The sequence below is a fragment of the Lynx rufus genome, unplaced genomic scaffold (genome assembly GCF_022079265.1).
Source record: "Lynx rufus isolate CCGP_SWC_20201006 ecotype Redwood Valley unplaced genomic scaffold, mLynRuf1.p SCAF_36, whole genome shotgun sequence".
Taxonomy (NCBI): domain Eukaryota; kingdom Metazoa; phylum Chordata; class Mammalia; order Carnivora; family Felidae; genus Lynx; species Lynx rufus.
In genome coordinates, this window is record NW_025814852.1 from 1,411,957 (window position 1) to 1,426,988 (window position 15,032).

The window sequence follows — 15,032 nt, forward strand, 5'->3', positions numbered from 1 at the left end:
CAGATAAACTTCAATCATAAAATGTAACCGTGCGCTCCCTAGCTAACACGACTTCTTAGAACTTACTCTCTCCTGGAATGATTAACCCAACGATAAAATCAAAACTACAATTACAAAGTAACACCATGAGGAAAGACACTCATCAATGCTTCAAGGACATGGTCAAAGCTATGAGATGAAAAGACACAGAACCGAATGTTTTACTAAACAAGAATACACATGAACGAACTCATGCAAATCAAATCAAGAAGGTAGAAAATTTGTTTTGAAAATATGGTAAAAGGAAAATCAATACAGATAAATTTTAAAACAAATGAATCAGAACAGACAGTGGGGGTGCCTGGGGGGCTCTGTCGGTGGAGCGTCCTCCTTCGGCTCAGGCCACGGTCTCGCGGTTCGTGGGTCCAAGCCCCGCGTCGGGCTCTGTGCTGACGGCTCGGAGCCTGGAGCCCGCTTCGGATTCTGGGTCTCCCTCGCTCTCTGCCCCTCCCCCGCTCACACTCTTTTTCTCAAAAATAAACATTAAAAAATTCTTCTTTGAAGGATAGACGGATGGATAATATAGCAAGTATTATAAAACGTTATTTGTAAAATCTGGGTGGTAGGCACATTCACGTTCTCTGTGTATCTCTTCATGTTCCACAATTTTTCACAATAAAACCTTTTCACACGATGTGTTTCTGTCAGACGCGAGATAGTTTTCTAATACGGAAAAGGATTTTCTGATTAGATTGATGGCGATACCAACGAACGTAATCTTCGATACCGTTCATGAAACGTGACAACGTCGCAAAGATCTACACAACCCTCCCTGAAACTATTTTCCGAATGACCGATGTGCGACGTTACCAAGACACGGGGACTAAAAGAGCCAGGAAGGACACAAGAGCCACAAGTGGACTTTAATATAACCGAGGACAAAGGTCATGGCGTTAGTATCCAGAACATGCAGAAGAATTCTCCTAACAATAAAAAGACAGAGGATCTGAAAAGGGGTCTCTCCGGAGGAGACCGGCAGGTGGCCACGCGCACGAACTCGCAGGGGCTCCCCCCGAAGGAGATTCGAACCTGAACCACAAGACAACACCTCACACCCTCCAGAACGGCTAGAATCAGACAATCAGAAAGCAAGCGTCCGTGAGGACGTGGGACACTGGAGACCGGAGACGCCGCCGAAGAGGTAAGAAATGGCGAGGCTGCTCTTCGAAAAGGTCCGGTTTCCACACGCTTCGGCGATCCCATCCCCAAACACCCAAGAAACAGGACAGCACAGCACACAAACCTCGTCCACAACGACCACAGCAGCATCCACGAGGGCCGAGGACGGGCACAAGCGTCCCCCGGCCGAGGAGCGGCACGTCCGCCACACGAGGGAGCGGAGCACCGTCGCGGGCTACGACACGCTCCGGCACGGGTGACAGCTGAGAACGCGATGCTGAGTGCGGGCGGCCAGGCGCAAAAGGCTACCAAGCGTAGGACCGCGCTGACCCGAAATGCCACGGTCAGCAAGGGTGCAGACAGGAGGCAGACCCGGGGCGGCCAGGGGCCGGGGCGGGGATGGGCAGTGAGTGCCGACGGGAACTCTTCGGATGTGATCAGAACGTTTGGAACTGGCGATGACAGCTGTACGACTTTGTGAATATATTAAGCACCACTGAACTGGAGACTTCAAAATACTGCATTTTATAACCTCAATCTTATCCCAAAATTTTTTAAGTAGCTAATTGATAAGAGTTTCAAGTTCCATACTGCAATTAACCTCTGAGAAACTACTACCTGTCAAGTTGTGGTGTCGAATCAAAAGCAAACGAGCACGCGGACTTGCAGGGAAGAGGGAGGAGCGGGACGACCCTAAGGCCCCCGCTCGTCAGTGCAGACGACCCAGAAAACGGCCCGCAGACCGGCAGGACAGATCCCACGGCTAACCGTGCAGAAGCGGCCGCTTGGACATCAGAAGGGAGGACGGCATTCTGCCACAGCGTAATCTCAACAGAACGTAACGGCGCTCCCCTCTCCCACCCACACGTACTTAGGAAGCCAGACCATCTTCGCGTGCTCCCACGCAAACACTCTGGAAAAGCAGGCAAGAGAGTCCGGCTTCCCTTGCAGTAAGCCAGATATTAAAGAATCGTACAAATCTGTAAAATACCATTTCCTCTTTCAGAAAATATAGTTATTTTTGGTAAAAAAAAAAAAAAAAAGGAATACATTGTATTAATATGAAATGAGTTTTGTTATTTTCAAGCAAATTAATAAAAATTTTAAATTTTGTGGTTTTTTTAATGTTTATTTTTGAGAGAGAGAGAGAGAGTGTGAGTGGCGGAGGGGCAGAGGGGCAGAGAGAGAAGGAGACACAGAATCCGAAGCGGGCTCCAGGCTCTGAGCCGTCGGCACAGAGCCCGACACGGGGCTCGAACCCACGAAGCCAAACTCAATGCTTAACCAACTGAGCCACCCAGGCGACCCAATGTTTATTTATTTTTGAGTGACAGACAGACAGAGCATGAGTGGGGAGGGGCAGAGAGAGGGAGACACAGAACCCGAAACAGGCTCCGGGCTCCCAGCTGTCAGCACAGAGCCCGACGCGGGGCTCGAGCCCACGAACCGTGAGATCATGACCTGAGCCGAAGTCGGACGCTTAGCCAACTGAGCCACCCAGGCGCCCCTAAATTTTCTTGTTCTTAGTGTCTAATATGATAAATACTGACAGATTAAATTTTTTTAATTCTTTATAATCCAGATTTTTTAAGAGTGTAAAAGGGGACCTAAGACCAAAAGTTTGAGAGCTCCTTATGTACACAGAGGAATGAAGGGGAACAGAAATGGAAACTACTCGGATAAGCATTCCCTAGTTCCAATCACCTTAAAACACGCCTAACCGGACAAGCGCTGAAAACACAAGTCCCGTGATTTCGCTGAGGCTGCAGCAAAGTAGGTGGCAGTGGCACAGCGGCCAGGGAGGCAGAGGTCATCGCCGATGAGCCGAGGGACACGGCATCACCCTGCCTGAGGGCAGACGGTGGGGACTAAAGCCTGGACCAGCCCCAAGAACTCCCGGAGAAAAGGGAGTGCCAAAAAATGCCCAGTCTAAAATAAGCCAGAAGAGAAGAGGGAAGACGATAAAATGAGATGGATCGAAAGCCGACACCATGTCAGCCCGAGAGACCTCAATAATCACGTTAAATGGAACTGGTCTAAACAACAACAAGGCAGATTCTCGGACTGAATCAAAGAGCAGGGCCAACTCCACAGGGTCCGTAGGAAACTCGCATTAGGGAGCGCCTGGGGGGCTCAGTTGGCTGAGCAGCTAACTCTCGACTTCCGCTCAGGCCGTGATCTTGTAGTTCGTGAGTTCGAGCCCCGAGTTGGGCTCTGCGCTGACAGTGCGACCGCGCGGGGCCTGCTTCTGGTTCTTTCTCTCCCTCTCTCTGCCCCTCCCCTACTCGTGCTCGCTCTCTCTCGCTCTCTCTCTCTCAAAATAAATAAACTTAAAACCAATGTTTTTTTAAATAAACAAACTCGTTTTAAGTAGAAAGAAAACAAGAGGGGCACCTGGGGGGTCAGAAGAAAGAGGATCTGACTCTTGATCTCATGGTTCCAGAGATCAAGCCCCGAGACAGGCTCTGTCTGCACTGACAGCTCAGAGCCTGCTTGGAATTCTCTCTGCCCCTTCCCCACTCACACTCACTCTCTCTCTCAAAACAAATACATAAACTTGAAAGAAAGAGAAAGGAAGAAAGAAAAAGAAAGGAAGGGAGGAAGGAAGGAAGGAAGGAAGGAAGAGAGAGAGAGAGAGAGAGAGAGAGAGACAACATGAGAGGGGCTCCTGGCAGGCTCAGTCGGTGGAATGTGCACCTCGGGGATCTTGGGGTCATGAGTTCGATCCCAGTGGGTGTCGGGATTACTTAAAAATTAAATTTAATTAAATCATTAAAAGAGAAGAAGTTAAATAGAAAACAATAGAAGAAACCAGTAAAAACCTAAAGCAGGTTTTTAGATTAGAGAGACTGACAAGCCAGACCAACCCGAGGGAAGGAAAAAAAGTGACAGAAATCACCTGGAGCAAGAAAACACCAGGGGGCATCGCTACAGGCACACGTACACACGTTTAAAGGACAGTCATTTAATTCAACGAGGAAAACACAGCTGAGAAATTCCTTGAAAATCACGGGCTCCCAAAACGGACACAGAATTAAATACAAAACCTGAAATCGTGCAAAATATCGGAACACGCACCTAACAAAACATACACAGACAGGTGTGTTCAGCGGCGAGGGGCACGCTAATGAAAACCGCGGGAGGACAGCCCCGCACATCCGCTCGACGGCTACCGCTGACAGACAGACTGTCGCACGTGCTGGCACAAGCCTGCAGCGGCTGGAATTCTCCTACTGGCGCTGCTCAAAGTGGTGCCATCACTTTGGGAAATACCTGGGCAGTTCCTCCTAACGTTCAATGCGACTTTATCACCGACCCAGCAATTCTACGCCTAAGCATGTGGCCCAAAGAAAGGAATACGTGTCTCAGGTAAGACTTGCACACACACGTTCCCGGCAGCCTTCGTCAGCACAGACCAGAACTGGAAATGACCGCAGCGTCCACCGGCAGGGGAACGGGTAAACCGTGGTCTGTTCGCGCGATGGAACTCTCCAGAGTGTAAAAAGAAAACCACTGGCAGATGCACTAACGCGGATTAACTTCAGAATCACTTTGTTCCGCGAAGGGCACATACGCGTGACCCAGTTTTATCAAAACCCAGAAGAGGTAAAACTAACTTCTAACTGTAGAAAGCACGTCAGGGGCGATCTGGGCTGGAGGGCAAACCGCAAAGGGAAACAGAAGAACTCATTTAGGGCGATGGAAATGGTGCCTTGTGGCGAATGTTAAACAGCAGTCACTGGTCAAACTCAAAGAACTGGGCCCGTTCGCTGCGTGCGAATCATACAGCAGCGAAGCCGGGTTTTGTCTTTCAAAGACTACAGCAACGGGCTGGGCAGCGGTAAAAACGTCAAAAGCCACAGCAAGACGGTCACGGTAAAAGTCCACAACTCTGGGGACAGAGGACAGCTCGGTCCCTCACACAAAGAGCAGGGAATCTGGGGGACGGCTTGGTGGTGAGCCCCAATCCTGGGGAGGGCAATTTCTACCCCCCAGAGGGCCTGATCATCCAAGGGGAGGGGGGAGGGGGGAGGGGGAGGGGGAGAGTGGTCCCTAGAAGTGATGCACATAAAAAGAGAAAGAAACTCACAGCAGTCACCTGACAGGCCTGACTGTGACTCCAGAGCTGCGGAAGAGGGGGAGAGCACCCAGACACAGAGCCAAACACGAAAAGGAAGCGAACCCACAAAAATACCTTCACGAGTGAAAATGGCCAGCACGGAGGTGAGAGAGCTTAAATGTGCACTATTCACACAGCAGAAATCTTGGGAACATTATCTACAACCACAGTTTCAAAGGAGATCCAGATCTTATGAGGCATCAAAGACTGACGCTGAAGGGAAAACTCACCGCACGTGAACCCTCAGGAGCCCGAACCTTATCAAACATGGAGGCCGCTTTCGGTGGGGAGAGAACCCAGCCGCCAAATGAAGGTGGGAAGGCTTCTGGACCCGGCTCTAAACTGTCAGGCACCAGAGGACCCACACTGCAGAGGCCACGGCCACTCTCCCTGACGGAAAAGCTTGGGGGAGCTGACACCTCCTCTGAGTCCAGGGAAAGACCCTCAGTACACAAAGCACGGAGGCACGTCTCACCCCGCATCAGAGCTCACATCCGAGAGGAGCCCCTCGAGCAAGTGCCGGAAACCTCCTCAGCGAGCGCACCCCTCATTTGACACCGTGAATCCGCACCGGAAAGAAACCACACGGAGGCAGCAAGTGTGGGGGAGCCCTTGGCCAGAACTCACCGCTCAGTCGACATCAGAGAATGAGAACTCACACAAGGGAAAATCTATCAACGTAAGAAACTTAGTTCATTTGGAAATGCTAAGGAAATACAAAATTTGGAAAACACTGAACAAAACGATAAATATTAGGCAAGGACCAGAAAGGCCACAAAAAAACAAAGCAAGTACCAACTCCAGGAAAACCGAAGTGTGGCACAAGAAAAGGGACATGAGCTGTTGAAAAGTCATACCTGGTCATCTGACTACAGATCCAACCACAGTAGGCCGTGTGACCACAGTGGACCAGCAGGGACCAGACGGGAGGGTCACGTGAGCTAGCAGTAAATCAGAAGGCAACGCCCGCCAGAGGCCGATGCAGAGTCAGAAATACAGTGCACCTCTTTGAAAGACAGAGGTTGGGGCGCCTGGGTGGCGCAGTCGGTTAAGCGTCCGACTTCAGCCAGGTCGCGATCTCGCGGTCCGGGAGTTCGAGCCCCGCGTCGGGCTCTGGGCTGATGGCTCGGACCCTGGAGCCTGTTTCCGATTCTGTGTCTCCCTCTCTCTCTGCCCCTCCCCCGTTCATGCTCTGTCTCTCTCTGTCCCAAAAATAAATAAACGTTGGAAAGACAGAGGTTAACACCAGAAAATGCACGTCAGCAGATAAAGGCTGCACCACATGAAGATCATCTTCCACACATCAGCCAAGTCCACAGGCAAACGGGCGGCAGTAACCTGGAAAATCGTCTACACAAACACAGCAAACAGGGAACGCCCTTAATGGGATTAGGCGAAACTTGATCAGGCACGGGAGAAAAGGAATGCACCCCTCCCCCAAAGAAATATGGCCAAAGATCACAGACAAGTAATTTATCAAAGAGAAAGACAAACAGCCAAATGTACACTCTATCTCTTAAACTTCAACTTTACCAGTAAATGAAGAAATGAGAGTAGAAGATGACACTATTCCCCACCTTTAAAAAATGGGAGGGGCGCCCGGGTGGCTCAGTCGGTTGTGTCCGACTTCAGCTCAGGTCACGATCTCGCGGTTTGTGAGTCCGAGCCCCACGTTGGGCTCTGTGCGGAAAGCTCAGAGCCTGGAGCCTGCGTCCGATTCTGTGTCCCTCCCTCTCTCTGCCCCTCTCCTGCTCATGCTGTTTCTCTCTCTCTCAATAATAAATAAACGCTGAAAACACTTAAAAAATAAAAATTAAAATTAAAAATAGCAAATATTCTTTTAGTAATATCCAATCTATGGGAAATCATGGAAAAAGACACCTCGACGGACTAGGAGTACGAAAAAATTACTATAGTCTTTGTGGTCAGAAATTTGGCAAAAACCAATCAAAACCAATCAAAAGCCTTTACAAATGAACCTCAGCCATGTGGCCACCACTGCCCGCCCATTACACGTGGGAGGGAAATGCCCGTGGTCACCTACAGAGCCCGGCGCCTGAGACAACAGCAGGCGGGCACTGAAGCCGGCCCTGGAGAGACCCCTCCCCATCCTGCCGAAGGTCTCAGCTTTCGGCCCAGCACCTGGAGGGCCTAACTGTGCTTTTAAGCCTGGGTCTCACGCCTAAAAAAACTATGAGAACTTACTCTTTTTTTTTTTTAAGTTCATTTATTTTTGAGAGAGAAAGAGCACAGGCGGGGGAGGGGCAGAGAGAGGGGGGTACAGAGGATCCAAAGCAGGCTCTGAGATGACGGCAGACAGCCCCATGTGGGGCTCGAACTCATGAACGGTGAGATCACAACCTGAGCCGAAGTCGGACGCTCAACCATCAGAGCCACCCAGGTGCCCCTAAAATTATGAGAATTTATGTTAAAACCCATGTGTAGGTGGTAAGGTTACGGGCAGTTCATATTTCGTTTTATTTGCTTATTGTGTTTTCTTGCTTTTCTATAATGATCACGTCATTTCATTTATAAGAAGGAAAAACCGGGGCGCCCGGGTGGCTCAGTGGGTTAAGCGGCCGACTTTGGCCCAGGTCAGAATCTCACGGTTCGTGAGTCGGGGCCCCGCATCGGTCTCTGTGCTGACAGCTCCGAGCCTCAAGCCTGCTTTGGATTCTCTCTCTGTCTCTCTCTCTCTCTCTCTCTCTCTGCCCCTCCGCCACTCACGTGCTCGCTCTCTCTCAAAAATAAAAATAAAAAAGAAGGAGAAGCCAATAAAAGTTATCAGAGAGAAACAAGTTAGAACCTGGGTTTTGCAGGGAGGAAAGGTGTAGCACAGGGCATACAGTCAAGTCCCCTGACGAGGCTGTGTGGCAACAGCCGGCAGCCACACTTGTTGAATCACCACGCTGCGCACCGGAAACGAACGGAGCACCGCAGGTCAGTGGCTGAAAACACACACGTGAACTCGTGGCTACAGGAAGGCCGTGTCGGGATTACAGAACTATCAGCCAGGGCTCAGTTTCCTCTGGAAATGTGCACCGGTCCCGAACATCCTTCCTTAACCACGTTCCCGTGGTTCCCGTGGTTCCTGTGGTTCCTGCTTCCCACAGGCACGGTATTCTGCACGGCCAGGGGGCAGGTGAGACACGGTGCCCACCACCAGGAGGCAAACGTATGGGCACTGGCCAGTGTCTGAGTCCAGACGTTGCAGCGAACCCTGGAAAAGCCCTCTACCCCACCCGGCAATCGGGGATTTAAGGGGGTCTGCCCACGGACTGGATTCCCCCACCCCACCTCCGGGCAGGAAACCAAGTAAACAGCAGGGCAAGCGTCTTAGCTGGAAGTCACAACATGCACTTGACGTAAGGCCTTGCTCATCACAACCACAGAGGGGGCCCTCTCAGGGGAGCCGGCACACGCGCCACGGCCTGGCTTTGCCACGTTCTTCAACTAATTCCGCGGCCACTGATTTTTACTTGGTCTCTCATAAAGCCTTACGTTATAAAGAACACGTACACAAACCACATAAGGAAATAATTTAAATCTGGTGGGCAGACTAACACAACTACTTAAGTTTGTTTATTTATTCGGTGGGGTGGGAGGGGCAGAGAGAGAGGGAGAGAGTCCCAAGTGGGGTCACGCTGTCAGCGCAGAGCCCGACGCGGGGCTCGATCCCACGAACCGTGAGATCGTGACCTGAACTTCAATCGAGAGTCGGACGCCTGGCCGACCGAGCCCCCCAGACAGTTGTCTCAGCTGCCCCAAGACAACTCTACGAGGGGCTGCCCCGCCTTCCACGTCCTCACTCCGTTAGCTAAGTGTCCCCAGTTGAACACCTTTTTACACACAGAGACGCTTCACGACCAAACTGTTGTGGAAAGGTAACCCTGTGAATAATCCCGTGCCACTGAAAATACCTTCTCTATGCTCGTATGAAAGATCGTGCTGTAAGCTCCTAAACGTAAAAAGAGAAAACACTTAGAAAGACACCGCTTTTCTCTTCATAATCAAAACGCCTCTGAACTCGAGCACCCCTTCGGTGCACAGAGACCCTGAGATGAAAATAACAAGAACGTAGTAATTCAAACCGCGGCCACGCTCCGCGTGCTCACGAGGACACCTGTTTGTTCTGTCTGGACAGGAGCAGACGTGCTTCTCGACACAGCACATCCATCTGCCGCTCCTGGGGCCCCTGCCGGCACCCGGTTCTCGGGCGACACACGAGGCGGGCGCAGCTCTCGGGGGAGGACCTGCCACCAGGGAGCGCCCCGGCCCGCTCGGGCCGCTCGAGGAGACGACCCACGGCCCCAGTCCTCGCACCGGCCTCGGCTCCCAGCACTGACCTTGTTGACCCAGAACACCATGGCGTCCTCGAGGTCGTACGGAAGCTCTTTCGAGGCGCTGAACGTTGAGAAGCGCTTGACGCTGGCCACCACCTTCTCGATGCTGATCATCTCCACGGTGTAGGCCATCATGAGGGCGTCCACCATCGCCATGTGGGCACTCTGGGAGCAGAGGTAACAGTTAGGGTGGCCCAAGCCCACCTCACCTCCGCGGCAACCTGGCGAGCCCCAGGGGCTGGCGGAGGGGAAAGGTACGAGCACAGAGAGATGCGCCCAAAGCTGCACGACCGCGAACAGGGCCCGGGGTTCCAGCAGGAGCCCTGCTGCCGAAAGTCCACCACGCCTTTGCACCGTCTCCTCCCAGAACCCGAGGAACATCCCGTTGACCCACAGCGCGTCCTCCGCGAAACCCACGCGTGAAAAGCCACAGAGCGCAAGTCGCCAGAGAACAGCCAAAACCCAGTGATGTGGGAGGCACCCAAAGTGGCCGACCTAGGGCAGTCTGCAAAAGTCACATCGACGGTGTGGCTTCCAGAGAAAAGGGGGGAGGGGGGAAAACGGAGTCTTTTCTTCTTTATTTGTACACAAAAATACGATACGCGTGAACAGCCTAACAGAATAGGCCCGACAGCTGCACGTCACAACGTCTGTGAAATATCTGCCTCCGGACGTTTTCGTTAACGTGCCTCGACTTACCCTCCGGCGCACAGAGGGCTCGTAAGGAGGAAGAGAGCTGACGGGGAGCTGCTCTTTCCCCGTCCTCCACAAGTCACAGGCACTTCAAGACACACAGCTCAGGAGACCGCCGCGCAGCCGCGAGCCCCGCCACCCGGCCGGACGCTCCCACCATCTGCACCGCGGAGGGCCGGCTGGCGGGACGACAGGCCGGGGCGCCACACGAGTGCCCGCGGTAGAAGCAGTCGCGGTCGGTGACAGACCCTGCCTCCCCCCCGCCCCCCACCACAGGACACTCACCATCTTTATGGGTGCGTGGCTGAGGTCGGGATCCGTCACGGGGGTGTCGTCACTCTCCATCACGTAGATCCCTTTCCGGGACAGGGCCTGGATGACAGACTGGTGTCCCTGTAAGGCCGCCACCTGGTCCCCCTTCAGGATGAGGCTGCACACACGGCAGTAGAGCTCGCTGGACAGCAGGAGCTTGATGACGGGCGGCTTGATGTGCTCCTGCTCATACTGGTCAATGTAAAAGGGGTCCCTGAGGTCCTCGGGGATGTTATCTGAGCCAAGAAGAGACCGGCACGTGAGCATGATGCCAACAGGGGACAGAAGTGCCGTCAATCACGACGGGCACCTAACCACATAAAAAGACCCCATCGTCTCCTCGGGCAAAGGCGACCCGGCTGCCGACACCGCCTGGGCGTGTGGGCGATGCGCTCGCCTTAGTGACGTGGCCGCCACGACCTCCAGGGGTGACTCTCCTGCCAGACGGCAGCGAGAAGCACGTGTGGGAGCCCTAAGCAGGGAGCGGAGCCCAGGGGAAACCGAGACGCAAGCCGGCTGGAGTGCACGGCACCCGGTCACACCACAGGGGCCACGCGTGGCACAGGCAACACGCGGGCCCTCGTCACCCTGCAGATGGCGCGGGGCACACGTAGCACGGGTCCCGGGGAGGAAGTCAAGCGCGCCCTTTCCTGAGGTCACACTGGACACGACAGCGAGGCCCGACACCACAGCCAGGCCCGCAGGCACCGTGACAAAGACACGGCCGCAGGGACAGGCCCTCACCTGACCCCAGGCCAGGCAGCACTCGACGCCACGCAAGCCATGTGACTTAAGCATGCGGCAACTGTCAAGCTGAGACTCTCGTCCCTGCGTCACTAACGGGAAAACGGAGGCACGGGGAGAGCGTGCCATGTGCCCAAGGCCCCGAGCGGCAGAAGCCGACTGTGAATCCGGCCTGACTCACAGGTCTCCGCCACCTCCCACACAAACACACCAGCCACACGTGCACCGCTGGGGACGCTCAGTTTCTAAACGGCTGGAGCATGGTCTCCCCAAGTGTCCCTCACACTTGCCCTGCAAGATGTCCATCGCTGTGCCCCCAAAGGGATGGCAGACCGGAAAACATGAAACTGCGCAGGCTAAGGCTGATCTCCTTCAGTGAGGCCCCCAGACCTGAGCCCGTCCTCTGGATGCTCTGGAACAACCCTGCCTGTGAAAGAGTTCAGACGGGCCTGGTCTCTCCAAGGACACCGGGGAAGGACACCCACGGCACCTAGTGCCAAGACCCAGGGCGCCAGCGCGCCCTCTCCCCGCACAGTCCGGGCTCTCTGCGGCGACCTGGCGAGTGGCCTCCAACAGTGGCCTCTGCCTCCCCACCCCCCCCACCCCCATCCTCGCTGTCCTCATCACAGACGCTATTCTCAGGGCCCTGAATCACTTCCTTGTGGGTGTGGGGCTCGGTGCCCCACTGGCTCTCCTAACAGTGGCTAACATTCACACTGCCCTTCCGTTTGCAAGGCCTCGGTTCACGTTGCCCGTGACCGACACCGTAGCAGCCCTGCGGGCCCACGGAGCCAGCCCTTCCGAGGCGGGAGGGACACACCCTTGGCTCAGGGTCAAAAGGACCCTGTCAGAGCCCATCCTATTTTAAAATCACCCAGAGTTCTGAGACAGAAGAGATCATCCCGACCACAGAGGAAGGGAGCCCCAGGGCAAAACGCCGTGGGAAGATTTCTGCTGCCTTTGTAGGCGGGGTGACTTGTGAGTGGGGGGCCGAGGGAGGGACAGGAGCCGGCCCCACGCGCACCGGAGTGCGCCGTCCCAGAGAGCAGACGGCAGCCCGGGAGGACACCCACACGGACGATGCAGGACCTGGTTCTGACGGACGGGAGTCCAGGATGGGAGTCGAGGAGGTCGCGGGGCCAGGGGTCCGCCAGCCTAGTCCGCTTTCAGGTGCAAGAAGCCAGGTTGACTTCGGGCAGCGGGGACTGGGACGCAGGGACCCGGGCCCACCCCGTCCTCCTCCTCTCCCCACGCCTGTCCCAGCTCCATCGCCTCTGCTGTGGAGAGGCCTCCGTCGCTCCCTCACCTCTCCAGGACTGGAAGGGCGCAGGTGACTTCAGTCAGTCTCGTGGCTTGAAGGAGCACGGGCGCGTTGTCACCGTGAACACACGTCCTGACCCCAGCCACTTCCCTGGGTCTCCGTCCCTCTGCCCCTTAAGGTCCGCGCGACGGGCTGGTGGGCACGGGGCCTAATCCGCCTGCAGGGGAACTCCACCTCCCAACCTGCCCCTCCCGGCCTCATCTCAAGGTCAGCCGCTCACCAAAAGTTTCAGGGTCACCCAGTTCTCCTCCTGCCAAAGCCCTAGCAACTCTGGCTGACCCGCCCCCCCCTCCTTTTTTGTGTTTCACTTTTTTGTTGTTTTTATTATGTACTGCAGTGACGTGCGACCATAACCTTCTAGAAGGGATAGACAAGCATAACCGAGTTATTTTCATCAACGGGGAAGAGGCTTCCTTAATCAATATCCTCCACATCCTTTGACACAAAGTAACGATGAACTCCAGAGACCTGCCTATGGAACTCCACTAACAGGGACAGGAGACAAGCCTTTCTTCCTCGCCCCCAGGACCGAGCCCGGGGATGTGCACAGTGGCTGTGCTGGGGATGAGCAGCACACGGCCAGGACACCGATCCTGGGCACAATCTCGAACGACATCGTGCCGCAGTTGCTGGGGCCACACTCTTCCTTCCTGGCCCCCTAAAGGTGGTGACCCAGCCTCCTAGCCAGAAAATGACAGCTTGGGGCCACACCACAGCCACCGCCACGCCACCGTCCCCCCAGCGCCGGCCCCCTCGCCTCTCAGATTACCGATGGGCTCCCCTCCAGGACAGCAGAGACCTGCAGGCCTCAGGACAGAAAGGTCCCTTAGGGTCACAGCTCTGGGAGGAGGGGGTGGGACACAGGCACAAACGGAGGGTTGGCTGCAGGAAGCACAGGCGTCCAGGGGCACAGGTTCGGAAAGACACAGCCTACCCGCACCCGGGAACCCGGAGAGGCTGGACAGAACCGCAGCCAGAGCTCTGAAGCAGCTTCTCTGTCTACCCAGGAGAAAGGTTTCCACGGGCGGCCCACTTGGCGGAACTTTCAAAACTAATCGATATAAACTGACTCGGATAACCCACTTTTCAATTACACCTGAACACGCACGTACGAATCACAGAGCTGATCCCCATAACCTCCACATTTATGGGAAGATGACGCGTCAGCTGCAGGGAAGCGCTCCGGACACCGTGCGGCTGCGCCCCGCCCCCCCCCGGCCCCGCGCCCCCCAACCCCTGCGCCCCCGCCCCCCTTCAGGGCAGCCTCTGCCCTCAGCCGTGGGCGGAGGGGGGCCGGTTACTGTGCTTCAGCAGGTCAACTGCTGCAGGGGCTTTATGCGCCAGCTGTGAAATTCCCTCTCGGTTTTACTAAAACCCACAACTGTTTAAAAGACGACAACTTCGCAAGTGCCTTACGGCTACTGCCAGGGACTTAGTTCTCGTTCCCTCTACAGACTGCAAAGACGATCTGTCAGAATTACTCCTGTGCGGAGCCGTCATTTATTGAGCACCTACTGTGAGCCAAAGACGCACAGAAATGAGGGGGTTAACGGGGACGAAGACGTCACCACTCGGGGCAGAGCCTCTTAAGATGACAGCAATCACCAAGCACCGTGCACAAAACGTGCCGGGCGCCACGCAGGACAGGCACGGGGTGCTCTGTGCTGCTCTGGGGCGCAGATGAGCCAGCACCACAGGGCAGGGAGGTCGGGCAGGCTTCCGGGGAGGGAAGCAGCCAGGCTCTGGTGGCAGAGAGAGCGGGAACAGGGGAAGGGATATGAGACCAAGGGAGGGGGACGGGATGACGACACATGAGGGACACACAAAAGAACGACCCCGAGAGAGGGTTCTGGAAAACTGCGGCTCAGCACAGGAGCAGCCAGCCGCACAGGCCACTTCTCGGCTCACCAACAGGCAATCAACTAAGTACCTACCAGCACCCTTCACCAGGAGGGACTGGGGGCGCCAGTGGAGTCCCTCAGTGACAGGGACAGGCACAGGGGGCTCTGAAGGCCTGAAGGGATGTGACCAGCCCCCGTGGGGGACGAGGGGTCGGAGGAGTTGGAGGACATAAGTCCCTACCCACCAGAATCCCACCACAGTCAGCGGCCCGAGCGACAACGGAGGCGGGCCAAGAACCGGTGGCACCAGGAAGGGGCACAGACACCCAGGAGGCATGGGCATCGGGCCTGGGGTGTGGCCAAGGCAACAGACCTCCCACTCTGCCGACGAGATGCAGGACGGTGCCTCCGACACAGGAACCGGTAACGCGGAGGACGGTCAGGGGAGAGGGGCGGTTACTCTAGGCAGGACGTCTCTGAGGTGCCCGTGGGACCCAAGT

General features: G+C 55.2%; 1 protein-coding gene across 1 annotated transcript in view; it reads right to left on the reverse strand.

Annotated features, from left to right (window-relative positions):
- The window catches only part of CAMSAP1 (calmodulin regulated spectrin associated protein 1), a 57,823-nt gene that overhangs the window by 26,981 nt on the left and 15,810 nt on the right, over positions 1-15,032 (reverse strand). Inside the window, exons 3-4 of the mRNA XM_047093848.1 lie at positions 10,600-10,862; positions 9,625-9,786 (exon numbers count right to left, since the gene is read on the reverse strand). Of these exons, the coding sequence (XP_046949804.1) occupies positions 9,625-9,786; positions 10,600-10,862 (425 nt within the window). The remainder of the gene's footprint in view (positions 1-9,624; positions 9,787-10,599; positions 10,863-15,032) is intronic.